The sequence below is a fragment of the Benincasa hispida genome, chromosome 11 (assembly GCF_027475165.1).
Source record: "Benincasa hispida cultivar pf3 chromosome 11, pf3_genome.v1.1, whole genome shotgun sequence".
In the NCBI taxonomy this organism is placed as follows: Eukaryota; Viridiplantae; Streptophyta; class Magnoliopsida; order Cucurbitales; family Cucurbitaceae; genus Benincasa; species Benincasa hispida.
Genome location: NC_143488.1, coordinates 12,808,486 through 12,826,253, shown reverse-complemented (window position 1 = coordinate 12,826,253; position 17,768 = coordinate 12,808,486). Strand labels below are relative to the sequence as shown.

General features: G+C 32.8%; 2 protein-coding genes across 3 annotated transcripts; one reads left to right on the top strand and one right to left on the bottom strand.

Moving 5' to 3' along the window:
* The first annotated feature begins 1,325 nt into the window (after positions 1–1,325).
* Positions 1,326–5,526, top strand: WIP2 (WPP domain interacting protein 2). The gene is made up of 3 exons (XM_039048769.2): positions 1,326–1,756; positions 2,063–3,289; positions 4,594–5,526. The coding sequence occupies exons 2-3, from the start codon at positions 2,158–2,160 to the stop codon at positions 5,295–5,297; spliced, it is 1,836 nt and encodes a 611-aa protein (XP_038904697.2). The 5' UTR covers positions 1,326–1,756; positions 2,063–2,157; the 3' UTR covers positions 5,298–5,526.
* An 8,874-nt stretch (positions 5,527–14,400) lies between these two features.
* On the bottom strand, positions 14,401–16,274 carry LOC120091227 (uncharacterized). 2 transcript variants are annotated; one of them, XM_039049151.2, is made up of 2 exons: positions 16,040–16,274; positions 14,401–15,275 (listed from the first exon to the last, which is right to left on the bottom strand). In XM_039049151.2, the coding sequence occupies exon 2, from the start codon at positions 15,271–15,273 to the stop codon at positions 14,542–14,544; it is 732 nt and encodes a 243-aa protein (XP_038905079.1). In that variant the 5' UTR covers positions 15,274–15,275; positions 16,040–16,274; the 3' UTR covers positions 14,401–14,541. The 2 variants fall into 2 exon arrangements, with proteins under 2 accessions (XP_038905079.1, XP_090163390.1); XM_090307264.1 differs by having other exon boundaries at positions 14,401–15,623; positions 16,040–16,268.
* Between the last annotated feature and the right edge of the window lie 1,494 nt (positions 16,275–17,768).

The following is a 17,768-nucleotide window of genomic DNA, read 5'->3' as shown; positions in this document are numbered from 1 at the left end:
ACCCAATCACCTTTTTCAAAATAATTAAATTTTAGCTCCAAACTACTCAAATTAAATGCAATTAAATCCTAGATAAATTTTATATAAATCATTTAAAAACTACCTGAAATTTGAAATGTTACCGACACCATTATATTTATCCAAATTCAGGATAGAAACAAGTGATCAATAGATCCAAATTCGAAGAGAAAGAAAAGAGCCTCTAAGTCATTCCACCTCTATGTATGCAATTATAACTTAGTATTTTAGTCACATAATTGAAAGTTTAGAAATTTATAAAATTTACTCTTAGACACAAGCTTTTGTTTTTGTCTTTTTTTTAAGAAAAAAATTAATTTTACAAGAACCTAGACGAAAAAATCTAACAAGAACTCATAAAACTATGAACCGCAACAGCAAGCTGATGAATCCAAATAGGAAAATCTTCCCATCATACTTGAGAACAAATTTCGTTTAAGGGCCCAAGGGACTAAACGACCTACCTAGTGATTCTATGAACGACTAATATGTAGAAATTGTTGCACAATCTTGCCCACGTTCAACTCAAGAATCTCTTTCACAAAGGATCTCACAACAGTAAAATTGATCTCCTCCCCCTTCAACTTCAGATAAAATATTAATGATCGATCGATTCAACTTCGAAAAAAAAGAGAAAAAACCTCTAGGTCATGCTACATATATTTACGCAGTTATAACTTCAGGCTTTTAGACACAAAATTGAAAGTTTAGAAAGTTATAAAAATACTCTTAAAAGTACATGAACTTTGATGAATTTTTTAGACCAAAGCTTTTGTTTTTGTTTGTTTCTTTTAAATAAAATATTAGTATTAGGAGAACATACATGAAAAACTATCAAGAATTAATAGGGCTTTAGCCCGTCTCAACAAACCGACAAATCTAAACAAGAAAATGTTCCCACCATACTTGAGAGCATATCTTTTAAGTGCTAAGAGACCAAACATCTGCCACATGATTAAATAAACTACTACTAATATGTACAGATTGTTTCACACTTTCACCTACATTAAATTCAATAATCTCCTCACACTAACACAATAAACTTGACATCATCCGCTTTTAACAATCGTATTGTTATTAGACTATCAAATTCCACTCTAATCAAATCGAAACCTCAAGATGCAATATCCTTTTAACTCATCAACTACCTCCTACACCTTCACAAGCAACAAATCATACTACCCATGTACGTGCCTGCACCACAAGACTCGAAGTTCAAAATTTAATATTTTGTATATAATAAAACTAGACCTTAAGTCAACGGTATAATTTTTGTAATAAAAGATTATAGGAGAGAAAAAAAAAGAAGAGAAAAGATGAATCAAAAGCCACGGTAGATTTGTTCATCACAAGAGGAGATGAATCAGACGGCGAAGAGCGGCCGAGCGGTGTGGGTGTGTACTGTGTGGTGATTACGCAGCCCACTGCTCGCCATGTGGCCCCCATCACTCTCCTCCACGTTCTTACTCTTTCTTCTTTCTAACAAATTTCCCCTTTTTCTCCTTCTCTGTTTTTTTCTTCTTTTTTCCCATTTTATTGATTTTTCTCTTCTCCAGTTCTTCTCCCATGCTTTCGATTCTTTCAATTCCTCTTTCTTTCTAACAATTTCCCACTTCCCCCCTTCGTTTAGGGTTTTCAATTTCCTGTAGTTTTCCTTCTCTGTCTCTCTCTGCCTGTTCAATCCCCTCTTCAAAACCTTCTACTTTTGGTTGGAGGTGGAGGGGCTTTGAAATTCAAGGTACGTTCCCATTTCTCCTGCTCTCTTGCTCTTTCTTTTCATTTTGGGTTTACTGAGCCGCGATTAGTTGTGTTAATTAATTCAAGAATTTGGACTGTTTAAGCTTCTTGTCCTTCGCAATTTTATAACCCTGTTTTGCTTGTTTTACTTGCGATCGAAACACCCACTTCCGATTTTGTTTCTGGGTTTTGTTTTGTGTTTGTTTTTGATGTCTGGGTTGATTCGTTTTTAGTTTTTTCTTAATGTAATTTGCTTTTAATTATCTGGGTTGTTGATTGATTGTTTCGTATTGTTCTCTTTTTCTAGATTTAGTGCTGTTGAGGTGGAAGGATTCTTATTGTCTTGATCTAACTGACATTTTGAGCATTTGGGCTGTTGGAGATCTCCTTGGATTTGTTTTTATGGATTTTGAAAGCGAATGTTCGGCTCTTGAATCTGTGGAAGACAATGAAGTGAACCAGGAAGCTATTCCCTTTGATGATGTCAACCGAATCAGAATCAATGGCACTTGTGCTAATGATGCTGACCAGTCTTGTGCTGCTGAAAGTGCTTTTGATGACATGGTATCCATTTCACCGGCTGCTAAGGGAAAGGATTTAAGTGGAGAAGCTGTGAATTCACCTCCTTCCATAACCCAATCTCCTCTTGACATTCCTTCTCCTGCAACAAAAGGTTATGGATTGAAGAAATGGAAGCGTATCCCTAGAGATTTTGTGAAGGATATGAATTCAAGTGATGATACTAGTAAAATTTTGAAGAGGGCACTGTCTACATCTGGGAATCCAATTAAACCTCAACTTTCTCCGACCGAGAACAAGCAAAGTAATGAAGGTTCTGTTGGATCTGTAACCCCGTTGAGGAATATTGGAAATGTCGACGGCTTGGTTTTCCATGGTTCTAGTTCCAATTCCAGGTTTGCTATGGGGTCTGCCTTTAACCCTGGCACAGATTCTGAAAACAGTGAAGATCGAAGCAGCAAATCTTCCACAGCAGCCAGTGCTCCAAAGGCTAGGTACGATCTGAATGCCGTCTTAGGACATGTGCGGGAAAAGAATAGGATAAAGAGCATCAGTGGTAAAAGTATGGGTGGTTCTGGCCAAAAGGGTCAACAGGGAAAGGGACGTGTGGAAGGCAGTAAGAAGGCAAGGGGAGAAAGAATCAAAGCTGAGAAGGAGAATTCTCAGTCTAGCATTGAATCTGACTCGAGGAGCTCCTACTTTGTCTTTAGGCAGGGTACTCCTACTGCTGCTAGCAATGGGAACCAAAATGAAAGGTCCGTTACGGATGATGGAGACAACAGTGATGGAGCTTATGCAGGTGATCAACAGTTTAGTGAAGAAGCTGAAACTGCATATAGGAAAGAGGATGAGGTAGAAGCTGAGGATGTTACTCAAGATAATTTAGCTGCAGACTTGTCTTGGGAAGTTAAGGATGAAAAGGATAGGAATCACTGGTCACCGTCACCCTTGAATAAGGATCCCATGGACGAGTCTCTTCTCAACCTCCAGTCTGTGCAACAAGCGCTTGAAAAAGGTTCATATACCGTTTCTTTAAATTTTGGGATATGTTTCTCTATAGTTTTTCGTTGCCATGGAGATGGGGTTATTAGCCAAATGTACTTATGTTCGCTATTTTATCCTCTTCCTAATCAAGAATCATAGTATTAAAATTCTAACAAAGTAACAACAATTTCTTCCCCCAAAAGACTTTTTTGTCTCGAGTCTCGATCTGAGAATGAAGTAATGATTTATCATCTATCATAACTTAATTTAAGTTTTCTTCTTGACATGCCAATTCATGGAAGCCTTGCCATCAACATATCGCTAACTTTTAGAAAGCGTGTGGATGTTTTTTTTTCATAAGAAGCTGTGGATGTTTCAACCTTCTATTGTCTCCCTTTTTTTGTGGCTTTTAGTTGATATTGGATACAATTTATTTTTATCTCTTTTTGGACAATATTTCTACTCCCCTGCCCTGCTACATATCTAGCAGTCTGATATTCTATAGTGATTATTGGCAAAATTGTTTTTTTTTTTTTTTATAAGAAGCAGCTGTGGATGTTTCAACCTCCTATTGTCTCCCATTTTTTGTGGCTTTTAGTTGATATTGGATACAGTTTATTTTTTTATCTCTTTTTGGACAATATTCTACTCCCCTGCCCTGCTACATATCTAGCAGTTTGATATTCTATAGCGATTATTGGCAAAATTTTCAGTGATGCACTTGTATCTAAATAGACCTTGAGATTTATTAAATCAGTACCCTTACTCGGTCTACATGTCGTTGAGTTAGAAATCATAAGCTGATCACTTGTGTACCTACAGAGAGGTTGGAAGACTTTGTATCATTGAACAAGTAGAGAATTGAAGCCGTTGGTATGGCAAAATTAATATATGTGATTTTTGATGTCTAGAACATTGTCATCGACTTGAATATACTACATAGTGTCCATGGTGGGTTCAAGCCATGGTAGTCATTGAACTATGACTTAATAGCCACCAAACGCCCTTGTATTCTTTTATTTTTTTCTCAATGGAAGTTGTTTCTATTTAAATATGTATATCCTAGGATTCTGTTTGGCAACCGAATGTAGTAGAGTCAAACGGTTATCCTGAATAGTCGAGGTGCGAGCAAGCTTGTCGTAACACTCACGGATATTAAATATATATTTATATTTCATTAAAAAAATTAAATTTATATATTTATATATTACATGAATGTCAGAATGGTCGATCTGTTTGTTTCTTGCTGGATTTTTCTGCAGATTCTATCAGCTTGGTATTTTGAGTTGAGCTAACAATGTGACATCTAATAATATGCTATTCTACACTTTCTAGAAATCAAGAAGCTAAGGGAGATTGGAAAGGACGAGATAGCATCTTCCAGCATAATCAACGATGCTGAACCTTCAAGTTTTGCTTATGACAACCTAGAAACACAAAAATCGAGTTCATCTTTCCAAATGGGCACCGGGAAGACTGCTTCAAGTTCCTTTGAAGCCACAGTTCTGGGCTTGACAGGAAAGATTAAATTTTTGGAGACCAAATTAGAAGAGACGATGGCCACTCTCAAATCGAAGGAATCCCGAGTTGCTGAACTGGAATCCTCTATTAGCACCAGCAAGTCACCCAAGGAGGAAGAAGTAAGAGATGAAAAAGTAATGGAAATAGAGAAGGAATTTGAGAGGTTTTTTAGGCAAAGACTGGAAGCAGAAATTGAATATTTGGCAATAGTAAGAGCAATTGAAAATCTAGAATGTGGAATAGTAGTTGATGGTAAAAACATTTTGGCTGATGAGCAAGTAGAGATGATGAACAGACTTAGAGAAGCTGAAAGTAAAGCTACGGCGCTTAAGAAACGAGCAGAGGGTTTGGAAAAATACTGTGGTGACGTATTGGATAACGAGGAGGTTTTGACGACTCGAGGGGAAGTATTCAAGGTTAGTTTTTGTGCGTTTCTGCAGTTGATATTCTTGATCCTCGTCCTTTGGGTTTTTTTCTTGCAAATGCCTTCACCTGCTGGACTAGTTGTACCAACATAATTAAGCCTAGAAAAGGAGATACATATTTTGCGAATTGAACAGTGTTTAAACAAAACGGTTTTTGATTCCCTTTTATCATTTTGCATAGGAAAGGGGCAAGTAGGAATCTCAGTTGTAAGTTGTTTAATGGGTTTTTTTTTTTTTTTTGTTTGTTTTCTTCTGTTGTAACTGTTGTTGTAGTCATGATTTTTGATAGACAACTAATAGAGCATCTAAAAAGTTTGCAACCGCTCGATGAATCGGTATACACTGTTAACATCACTGAATCATATGCTGCATTCATTCATTGAGATTACACATTTCGAACCTTATGTCAATAATAATATTATATATGGCTGTATCGACCTGGGTCGAGTTTATTGGAACTGTATTACTATGAAGTATAGGAACTCAACTGTGTTCTGTGGATGTTATTTGAATTGCTGGGTTAGACTGCAGGCATACTACTGATGGAATTGCCATATTTTTGAATTATTGTAGACATGATGTCGATGTTGATGTTGTGCACTGAAACTTATTCTTTCTTTAAAATGTTGTTTTATAGTGATTGACAAGACATTCCCAAGGACTAGCCATTGGTCTTGAAAACTCACTATTGTAAAACAAAACAATGGAAATATGCAATTGTAGCTCTTTCATTCTTATTTGGTAAATTGAATTGTTTCTCCCATATAAGTCTTAACTAATTGAGCTATGTTTAAATTGATCAAGATATATTAAAAATTGAAGTGGTATGTTATGTTGTATCCAACTTTGGAGTTAGCTAAGTTGCTCTAAATAGTAAAAGTTAAACAGTTATAAATATATGGTGGAATGATAAAAGTGAATTTAAAAGGTTTGCATGGTAAGAAAAGAAGAGTCCTCAGAAGAAAGGGGAAGAACATTTGAGAGGGCACCTTGGCTACGTGGTTGTGACCCTTTTCGAGGGTATTTTAATTTATTTTAGGGTTCTTTTTTCCAAACATTGAATTAAATAAAAAGAGAAATAAATGTATATTATTAATAAAAAATAATAATTATTAAAAATAAATAATGATTTTATCATTGAAGCATTGGTACTATTTTATATTTTATTTTCTTAAGTTATATTGAAATTGACATACTTTTTAGAATAATTTTATTTATTATTTTATAATCTCAACTTACGTTTATAATTTATAAACTCAAATAACTCGATGATAATCAACACACGTTTTCTAATCTTCGTATTTATATATATATATATGAGGCTTCCTAAAATTGGAGTCTTAAATGAATTTCTATATATCTTAAATCGAAGGGTAAAAAATAAATAAAAGCACGTGAAATAAGTATGACAATACATTTTATGTCGAAGGTCTAATATAAACAATTTAATACAATTTATATCAATATAAATAAATATAGTTCAATTAACATAAGACTCCTTTAATTCAGTGTTTCGAATGCTTCTAATCTTGAAATAATGTTACAGTCAAGAAAGTTAGCACCCAAGAAAGTAAAATATAACTTGGAAGCTTGTAAATCATTAAAAAAATATATATCTTCCTTTTAATTTTCTTTTAAAGAATTCCCGCTTCCATTGTTTAGTTTTTACATCAACCAAACCAATAATGACCATCCCAAACTCAAAGATGCAAACTGCAAGATTCAAGAATGGCTTCTTCGTTGAGCGGCATCTGGTTAAGATCAAAATCCATCACCCTCTTCCGAACAGTTCGATCAGTCAACGATGCTATCTTCGGTTCTACGGTTGCTCCAATGGTAGCACTGGCAGTTTCCTTTGTAATGGTAGTATCTGTTTTATTAGCTTTGTAATGGCTGGACTTATGGCCTCCCACTGCTCTTGAACTTGAAAATACTTTGTTGCATATATTGCATTTATATTCCTTCTCCAAACCTTCATTCTTATTTGAATTTTCTTGAGAGTGCATTTTTCTTTTTGATGACTTGATCTCATTCTGAGTGTCAACCTTCATTCTCTTCGTGTTGAGAGTAACGGTGGCAGTAGAGGAGGTACTCTTCCGTCCTCTTCGGCCAGTGACAGACCAAGAGCGAGAAGGTAGAGATAGAGAACAATCAACAAAGTCAAAAGCGGCGGATGGAGAGGAAGAGAAAGAGGGAGAGCTCCGTCGGTTGACGGTGGCCGGAGTTTGGGGTTGGAGGAATAATCCTTTCTCAATTGTTGTTTCAGAATCAAACCTCATATCGCCAATGGAACAAAACTGCTTATTACCGACATCGCCACCCACCGTCGCTGCAGCAGCATTGCTGTTTCTGACCTTAATCTTGACCCGGAGTTTGTTGTCATTGTGATCCATCTTCAACGTACAAAGATTGAGATAGAGAATTAAAGAATAGGGTTAGGGTTTATATGAAGAGTGAAGAGAAAAGTTGAATGTATTAGGCTTGGCTTTACTCACTACACTTTGATTGTGTGTGTAATGTATATATATATCCCAATTTTCTTTACATCTAACTCTAGAAGGAAAAAGGAAACTATATATATATATATAAAAAAAAAAGAGATAAATACAATTTTGGTTTTAAAATTTTGAGTTTATTTTCCCTTTTATTTTAGGTTTCTAAATATATTATACCTTTATCCTTTTGGTTCATAAATTTCAAAGTATTATCTTTTTACTTTAAATTTTGAGTTTAATTTTTATCTCACTAAATTAATTCAAAATAGTTATGATTTATTTATTTTTTAAAACTGATTCTAAAATTGATGGAAAATTATTATATTGAAAACAAATTTAATTTTATTTAATGAAGTAAAGCCTAGAGAGACGTAATATAACTTAAAATCAAAACTTAATGTAAATGGAAATGGTAGACTAATGGTTATGGAATTTAAACCGAATATAAATACTTCCAACTCCTTCCCCATAATTTCGTTCATTTTGAATAAAATAAAATTCATAATGGGATTGTGTTGGAGAGGATAAATCACCCATATATACTTCATTTTCTCTCTCTTTTTTAAGGAAAAAAAAATAAATCTTTTTAGCTAAGATTTCCTTGATTTTCTCTTTGAATATCAATTAAATTCAAAGTTACAAAAAGAGACGGCTGAAATTGAGAAGAAAGTTGGTGGAATGATGGATTTCTTGGAGCTTCTTAGCTTTCATATTTATTTATTTATGTATGTATGTCTCTAATTTTAAGAAAAAATTCAGATCCAGTTAAAAAATTGACATGTGGTAATTTTTAATTATAAAAAAATTATTTTTTGGTGTGCATAGAAAAGGAAAAGTATGAGACTTAAGTTGGATCTACGTATTGCTCCTAATTTTAATCCTAAACTCTCTCTTCATATCTCTAAAACTTGTGATAGGAATTTCATTCCCTCAAGGTTTTGTATGGTCATATGAGGTCTCATCCCCAAAAGACAATAATCCAACCACCAACCTCCGTCATCGCCATCGTCGTGCTATTCACTCAAACCACCAAATTGGAGTTATTAGGTCAAAATAGGAGGATCTTGAATTTTGATCTCGGTGAGCTGTCACTCATGGAAAATAGAAAAGTTGAGCATAGCTTAACTAATTAAAAAATATATGTCTTCGATCAAGAAATTTGAATATGTTCATCCCAATGTGTTATTGAGCTAAAAGAATAAGTGTGAGATATATATGCATATGCGGCAGCTGAAATTAGATGGAATAAATATTAGTGGGGTGTATTTCTATTTGGTATTGAAAGCAATCAATGTTCTTAAATTTTGTCAAGGTTGGAAATGTCACATAAATGGCGATCTTGATATCTTTTGGGGGCATCTTGGATTACCTTTATTTTTGTTCGCACTCCATTCCAATTGTGCACAAATATATATATATATATATATTTCGTGAAAAATGTCAATGTCATTGGGATAACTTTTTCTAGTTCAATAATTGCGCGATAGAAAATCTCAACTTTTGGGATATTAAAACACTTTATCAAGTCTGTTATAGGTAGATTTATCTGATTGGTGGAATCCAGGAGTCTAAAGAGATAAAGAGGTCCTATATTCCTGTGATGAGCCTAAGACGCATGAGGAAATCTTAGAGAAGCCTAGGTATAAGGGACCTTAGCCTGAGCCTAGGCATGAAGAACTTATGAGAGCTCAAGAAGACTAATGAGGAGAGCTTAGTGAAGCTCAATGGATCCATAGGAAGAGCCTAATGGAGCTTAGAGGATCCTTGGAAGAGCCTAATATTAGAACTCAATAGATCCATTGAAAGCTTAGAGAGAGCTTAAAAGACTCATGGAGAGCTTAGAAGAGCTCATAGAACACATGGAGAAAACCTAGCGGAGCTCAATAAACCTATGGGGAGCTTAAAGGAAGCTCAGAGGGCCTATTGAAAGATAGAGTGAGCTTAGTGGATCCATTGGGAGCTTAGAGAGTGAGCTCAGAGGACCCATGGAGAGCCTAGAATAGCTTAGAGAACTTATAGGGAGAACTTAGTGGAGCTTTAGAGGACCCGTTAAGAGTCTAGTAGAGCTTAGAAGAGTTTGAGAGAATCTAGAGGAGCTCAATGGGACCCATGGGAGAGCCTAAAGGAGCTTAAGAGAGCCTAAAGAAGCTCCATTTAGAACCAACAATCAAATTTATTCCCGGACTATTTAGAACTATTTTCTAAACTTCGAAGATTAAAGCATTCATTTTGAAACATTAGGGACCAAATAGATACTAACCTCAAACCTTTGGGACCAAAAGTGCATTTTGTATTCATTTTAATAATACATTGCAAATTGAAAAACAATGTTCTATATAGGCTTACCTTTGGCCTTAGAGCTATAAAAAAAGATTAAAGAGTCCTATAGTTACATCTAGAGTTGGTTTGGATTTATTAAAAAAATATTTTTAAAAAATCGTTTTTATTTAAATTCTTTTGATAAAAATGGTTTAAAACATATCTTGAAATTGTTTCAAAAATTATTTCGAGTGATTGTCAAACAACTCAATTTTTTTATCAAAATGATTCATCTTTAAAATTATATCATTGAAAAGTTAAATCAAATACACCCTTGAAATTATATCTACACAAAGGGGCCAAAATTATAAAATGGTTCTTACTTTAATATCCATATTATCCTGTATTTCCTTGGTTATATTTTTCTCTCATTTTTTTTGTAAATTGAAAATTAAATATTCAATCTTCATTAAGGGAATGTATGCTTATTACCATCGAGCTGAGCTCACTTTAACACTAATTTTTGTTAATTAAGTGTGAAATAGAGACTCCATCACGTACAAGTTAGCTAAGTAACAATGATCATCTTTTAACTAATTGTTTCGATAAAACTATTTCTCTAACACATCTGAGATCATTTTGTTAGTCCTTCATGGTCAACCTATTCACTCAAGTGTCTTAATTATGGTAGGAAGTGTTATTCCAAATTATTTCTATGTTTGAGTGATTCTTAAATGACATCAGTAACTTTACCGGGAACTCTTTTATTAAATCTGTAGTTGGAAAGGTAATTGTCTTTTTGCTAATACATCTAAGACGCTTCTCACCTAATTTGCCATCGCTATCCCGAATCGAGGATATTCTAAATCAAACCGTTCTTTGTAATTATGCTGTCTCTACTATTACTTTCAATTGGAGAACTTTCCACTAGCTCTCGTTTTTGTTTATAGCTTGAATTTGAATTTGGAGTATGATGAGAGTTGATGTATCAACCTAATCGAGATATTCGAGTACATCTCCTGATTTCTTGCAAAAAGAAATGATTAAAATAATTTTGGTCATTTTTTCTAACCCTAGTTACATGTAATACTACTTTTTCATATATGTTTTTAATCTCAAATCTCTCTTCTCATTGCAATCACACCCATGAAATCAAAATCAAATTGCTTTTCAATACCACTCATATTTATTTCAGTGCCCATATATGTAAACTAGTGTAAATAGATCCAGAAAAATTATGATCATAATCGCCTAAAAAAGAGAAAAAGGATGACCGAAGAATTTAAGCTCAAAATTTAAGAATGCATATAGAGATAATTGAAGTGGTTTGAGCTTGAAATCTACAAACAGTCAGGAGAGAAGCAGCCTATAACATATGGATAAAAAGATGAAAGAAGGAACATAATAATCATACAGCCTCTCACAAGTTCAACAACAAAATGGGTGCAGAGAAACATCCGAACCTCTTAATCGAGAGCATATACTAATTACTTTTAACAAGATAAGCTATATATATACTTGCTTAGCTTCTCTGTTGTTATTGTCGTCGTCGTCGTCTTCCTCGGGTGGGAGCTCATTGAGATCAAAATTGAGGATCCTTCTCTCTTGAGGAGTGTGAGTCAAATGTGGATGTAATACCTGAATTTTGGCTCTGTAATGGCTGGATTTATGGCCTCCTAATGCTTGGTGAGACCAAAACCCTTTTCCACAGCTATTGCATTTGTATAATTTCTTCACCTCGTTGAGCTCTTGGATTTCATTTTCAATTCCATTATTCACCTCCTTCAATTTCTTCATTTTCTTCCTCACATTCTTATTATTATTCTCCTTTGGTTGACTCATCCCATCAATTAGGGCACAAAGAGATTTGGGTTCAGCTTCCGGAGCTGAACTAGAAGAGGAGGCGACAACAGCAACAGAGTCAATGCGCTTACGGCCCCTCTTGGCAGTGAAGGACCAACTAGGCAAAGACGAAGACGAAGACGACGACGAGATAGAAGAAGAGGAAGAGAAGGAGATTGGTGGTTGAATTCCCCTCCATGACCTATCAGGATGAGACCTCATGTGCCCATACAATGCTTTGATGGAATTGAATTCTCTTTTGCACAATTTACATTTGGTTTTTTCTTCTTCTTCTTCTTCTTGGCCTTCCCAATGAGCCTTCATTATAATTCACCTAAGAACTCAATTAAGCTCAACAAAGAGAGGAAGAGAGATGAATTTAGGGTTAAAACAATGCTCCGTATCTTACTCTACTAACTATGTGACTGAATCAGTGAATATAAGGAAATCTACGACTATTGTTTTTTTTTAAAAAAATAAATCTAGATACTCAGTGAAGGAATAATTTGAGAAAATCACTAAAAAATCTCTAAGCAAATCATAAAGATTTATTTAAAAGAATTAAAATATGGAAGGAGTAAAGGAGTGCTTTTCGTAATCTCTTCCTATTAATTGCATCACCATATATAACCAATATATATAAGGAATTAGACACCAAAGATGCCAAGAATGTGGACTAGGGATTGAATTTTTACCATATCTTATTAAACGACCCTAAAGTTAAGTTAGGGACCATTTTAAAACGTTTTACAAATATGGAGGATTAAAGCACTTCGAACACCAAATAGACATGAACATCGAACTATTTTGCAAGAAAAATTAATTTTTTAATCCATGAATTTTCAAGAATAGGTACATTTGATTCTTGAAATTTAATATTCATCCTTTTAGTTTTCAAGAATAGTTAAAATAAATGGATTCTCAAAGTGGGCTTTTGAATTGGTTTATGTTTAAATTAATAAATACAATATTTATTAAATTTATGAGAGTTCGTGAGTAGTGCTTTGGTCGGTTGGCTCTCAACATTTTGTTGAAGAAGAGATGTGCATTTTCCTAATGAAAAAAGGGTATTTGTTTTCAATAAATTTTTGTCTATGAAAATCCAATGTTCAATTCTTTGGACAAACAATTTTTCTTAAAGAAAAAATAATTTAGATAGATTCTTTTAATTTTCAATATATATAGTTATATATTAAATATTTTAAGAATTATTTACCACACATAATTATATATTCACCTTGAAATATGATTTGATTTGAACCTAAATTCCTCCTTTTTTTTTTTTTTTTTTTTGAATTATGAGATAAAAATTTGAAATAGATCTAAAATTTTAATTATTGGCCAAAAAAAAAAAACTCGCATTACTCTTTTATTTCAACAACAAATTTCTTGTTTGCCTCATACAAGCTTTTCTTTTGAGCAAATAGAGTCTTGAAGATGTCAAATGTGATGATTTTGAGATACACGGTAAGACGTTTGACCAACTCAATAAAAATTGAAAAATAGATGATTTTGATCCGTTAATTTTTAAAGGTTACATCAATCAATTTTCTAATAGAAAATTGCCACATGTCAATTTTTTCAATATTTGATTTTTTTTATTACTTTTATTGTGCGTAAAGAAAAGAGCAAGAGATTAAACGCAACCTGGAAACTAATTATATGCCTCGAGAGATTATGAGATTGAAAATTGGTTTCTATAAGTAGGGAGAGAATAGTGGCTTTATTTTCTGAGGGGATTTGTTAGAGCATCTAGATATTACCAAAACCATCATTTGACTTTCTTATTGTTTAAAAATCTCTACTTGAATCTTATTATTCCACACCCTCGAAAAACTCATAAAACAGCATGGGTGTTCATGAGTTTGATTGGGTTGAAAGACTTACCAATCTAATTGTTCGGGTTCTAAATTTCTTCAACCCAAATAACTCTTATTAAAAAATGAACTCAACCCAACCATGAAGTTGGTTTAGATTAATCGAGTCATCTATTTAAGATTTTATTCTAAAAATAAGCAAAACTCAAATATGTAAAAATCTAATTTAATTATTTTCATATATTAAATTAAGATTAACAACTAAATTTCAATTTATATAGTGAAATTTTTCTTTCTAAAGTGCAAAAAAGACTACATTTAATTGTTGAAGAATAAATTATTCAAAAAATTATTGAAATTAAATAAAATTAAAATAAATATATGTATAAACAATTGTGTTATAAATAATAATTTTTTTTAAAGTTAATAATAAATTCATGTTAGTTCGAAATGATTTGGAATATATTAGGTGAACTCAACCCAATCCAATCCAAACCATGGGTTGGGTTAGGTTTATCGATTTTCTCGAGTTATTGGATTTTTTGAACACTCCTATAAAACAGTGTGCACCAGACAAGCCATTAAAAGAAAAAATTATTCTCATTGAGATTCCTTTTCAACCCTCAAAACACCTTGTGGTACATTTTGCTCATATTGAGCATTAAAACTCTACTGTAAGGCCAATAACTATACTGTAAACACCTTACTTGAATTTCAAATGTACGCTTTCCCAAAGAAATACAATATGACAAGCCATTAAAAAAATCATTCTCATCAAGATTCTTTTTCAAACCTCTAAACACCCTATAATATAATTTATTCATATCGAGCATTCGAACTCCTGTAACATCATCGGCTAATAACTCGGGACAACTTAAATATATAAGCACATCATGTATATATATGTATGTTGAAAATGGTTCCTTAAAAATTTAACCACTTGGCATAATAAACACAAGTGGTGGGAGAAATGATACCATTTTCAGTACAATCAGTGATCCTTGGACAGACTCCACAAGGAATGGAAGTCATTGCCCCTGTTTTGGGCTCTCCTTTGAGCCCTCCTCCTTGAGTACAATACTTATAACAAATCTTCCCAACTGGAATAAATTCAAATTCTCCAAATCCAGAGCTTTTCACCTCCATCACTTGATTATCCAACACCAAAGCATTTACAATCTCTTCAATTTGCTCTCTTGACAACTCCACTTTGAAAGCTCCACTCTGTTTGAAAGACTCCACAATTCCTTCAATGGTGATCACCTTCTTCCTCTGTATCATTCTTGCACAAACTTGTTTGAGAGTATTGATGTAGTCTTTGTCGAGCTCCCCGTCTCGATACCAATTACCGCCAGTTAATTCCTTAGCTGGTTCGAAGTCGGTTGACAGGTAAAACTTCTTACCTTTGTTTTGATAGTGTTGGACCATCTTTACCAGGCCTCTGGCTTGAAGGGACTTGAGGGATTTTGTTACCACACTTTCAGCAAACTTTGTTTCTCTTTTCATGTCGAAAGTGCAAATCCCCATGCTTTGCTTGCTGCAAATCAGGTCATAAAGCACTTTTTCTTGCCCAATTAGAGCTCCTCCAGAGGAATTCTTCATACCCAAATCTGGCCTTTTTCTCTTGAGTGAAGATGGCCCCTCTGATTTGCTCATTGCTGCACCATTATAATGTTTCAATCAAACTGATGCCGAGACTGTCTAATAATAATTTGCTTTCTACCATGCTTTTCAACAAAATCAACCAATACCCACTTTTTCTTAAAATTTCTTCTTTATTTTATGCGGATGACCCAAATTTGGTTGCGATGATATCAAATGACCTAGATTCTAAAAACAATGAAAACTAGTCTTTTGTTTAAGTCAGCACCGACCAATGTTAAATTCCTCTTAGAGACCATTCTTGATCGTTTGCAGATTGATGACACCCCGAACACGATTTCTAGGTGCTTTTCTCGAATGTGAAATCCGCGCTCAGAGTCTCATCAATTTGCTAGGACTGCGACCTACAATTTGCTTTCTGACGGGTTAATTTACATTATTTTAGAATTTGAGTCATTTGACATTAGCAAAACCATATTTGGTTCATCCCTACGAAAATCTTTTTCCAATTCAACATATAATACATCAAACTCTCTCATATCCAGCATACAAATATATACAAAGACAATCAAACAAGAATCACAGAAATCACTCTCTTAAACATACCTTCAAATCATTCAGAATTACCTTAGTAAAGGTGTAAAACTAAATATTAAAATGGTTATAGTCAAACCAAACCGAATGAATCACTCACTAAAATAACTGTTTCTAAATTGACTTCTAAACATCCCCCTACTCTTTAATCGTTTAAAGTTCCTAAAACATAGTGTTCCAAAATTTGAAGACATTTAAACCATGTCAATAATAATGTAATATTTACCGTTTGGCCCTCTGTTGCGCGTTCAATCTCTATCACCGCAGGTTGAAGATAAGGAAGAGCGGCGGAGTTACCGTCGAGATCTGGCCGGCCCAAGGTAAAATTTGCTGTCGCCGGCGAAAAATAGATGAGTATAGGGGAAGAAGATCGAAAGGAGAAAGATAGAAGCCGGAGGTGTCACAGAGGAAGGAGAAGGATTAGGTTTCGGCCGTTCATCATTTCATTTGATTTTAAATCCAGGGTTAAAATTATAAGAAGATTAAAAATAAAGAAAACAAAAATAAAATTTCACCCTAAATCTTAAAAAAAAATCTGTCAAAAAATATCGATAGATATCTATAAATTTTTATCAATTTTCATCTGTACTTAATTCTATCATAGAAGATTAAAATTTTATTATTGTGTATAAATAATTTTTTTTATTTTTCTATTTTTAAAAATTATATTTTTTTATTCTTCTCACAATATATTTAAAAAATTATAAGAAGAATAAAAAAATCAAATCTGACTCCAAATTATTAAATTAATCTCATAACTTAAATAAATGTTGTAATTTTTAGTGTTGTTTTAATTTTTATTCGTTTATTTGTTAAAATTGAAATAAAATAGTGAAAAATTTTCATGAACTCATTAGTTTCAATAAAATAAAATTTTACAGAAAAAAAAATGAACTAATGCACAAATTCATTATTGAATAATTTTACTAAAATTCATAAACACACTTAACAACAAAAAATAGTTTTATTGTTGTTTTTCTTTAATTTTTATGAATGTTATCATGCATGTTTTATGATTCATTGGATGCATAAGATACTTTTCTTGAATGATATCTAAGTGAAAATTTATCATAGAATTAATTTTGCAACACCTTTAAACATTATAATTATCATCTAAATTTATGGTGCAATTTGACGAAATTGAAAACTAAAATTAAAATAATTACAAATTGATGGCCAAATTTCTTTTTTATTTAAAAAAAAGATAAAAATAAAAATATTATAATCCCTAAAGATTTGGTATTCGTATCTACTTAATTTGGTAGAGAAAATTGTTTAAAATCATCCATAACACATTGATTATTGATCTAACCATCAATGGACATTTGTTGGTTGTGATTGAATTTTCTTTGTATGTATGGGACGAGAGTAGTAGTATGTTTCCGAAAATTATTTCCAGCTTCCACGATAGAAACAATGCAAATTGTAAAAATAACATTTTAATATTTTAAGTGTATTCAGATTTTAAAATGCATAATGATATTAAAAAAAGATTAAAAAAATAATAAATATAGTATTCCATGTTATAAACTCAATTAATTTTGTTCAATTCTAATATGTATTATATAATATATTATATGATATATGATATTATAAAATAATTATATATACAAATTTATTAGTAATAGTATATATAAACATAATATTTAATGAGTATATTTAAATTTAAAATTTGTTTACATTAAAATTTAATTTAAAAATCTCCTATCAACATGATAATTTATATTTTATATATGCAAATATAAAATATAACCATGCTCAACTAGTTACGCAACTTAGGTAAAACAAATTATTTGTTAATCTATAAAGGAAAGTTTGTTTCGTGAGAATCCAAGATTCTCGTAGAATGTAAGATGCCCGAATATTTAGAGATGTTTGAGCACGGAGGAATATTGAGTGTTTTGAATGCCCTCCTGAAACATGAGTTTTCTGAATTTCTATGTTGAAGACATCTT

Excerpts from the sequence above, each read along its gene's own strand:
- WIP2 (XM_039048769.2), top strand. The coding sequence starts at position 2,158 with ATGGATTTTGAAAGCGAATGTTCGGCTCTTGAATCTGTGGAAGACAAT. Across the intron at positions 3,290-4,593 it reads GCAACAAGCGCTTGAAAAAG|AAATCAAGAAGCTAAGGGAG; the intron begins GTTCATATACCG and ends TACACTTTCTAG.
- LOC120091227 (XM_039049151.2), bottom strand. The coding sequence starts at position 15,273 with ATGAGCAAATCAGAGGGGCCATCTTCACTCAAGAGAAAAAGGCCAGAT.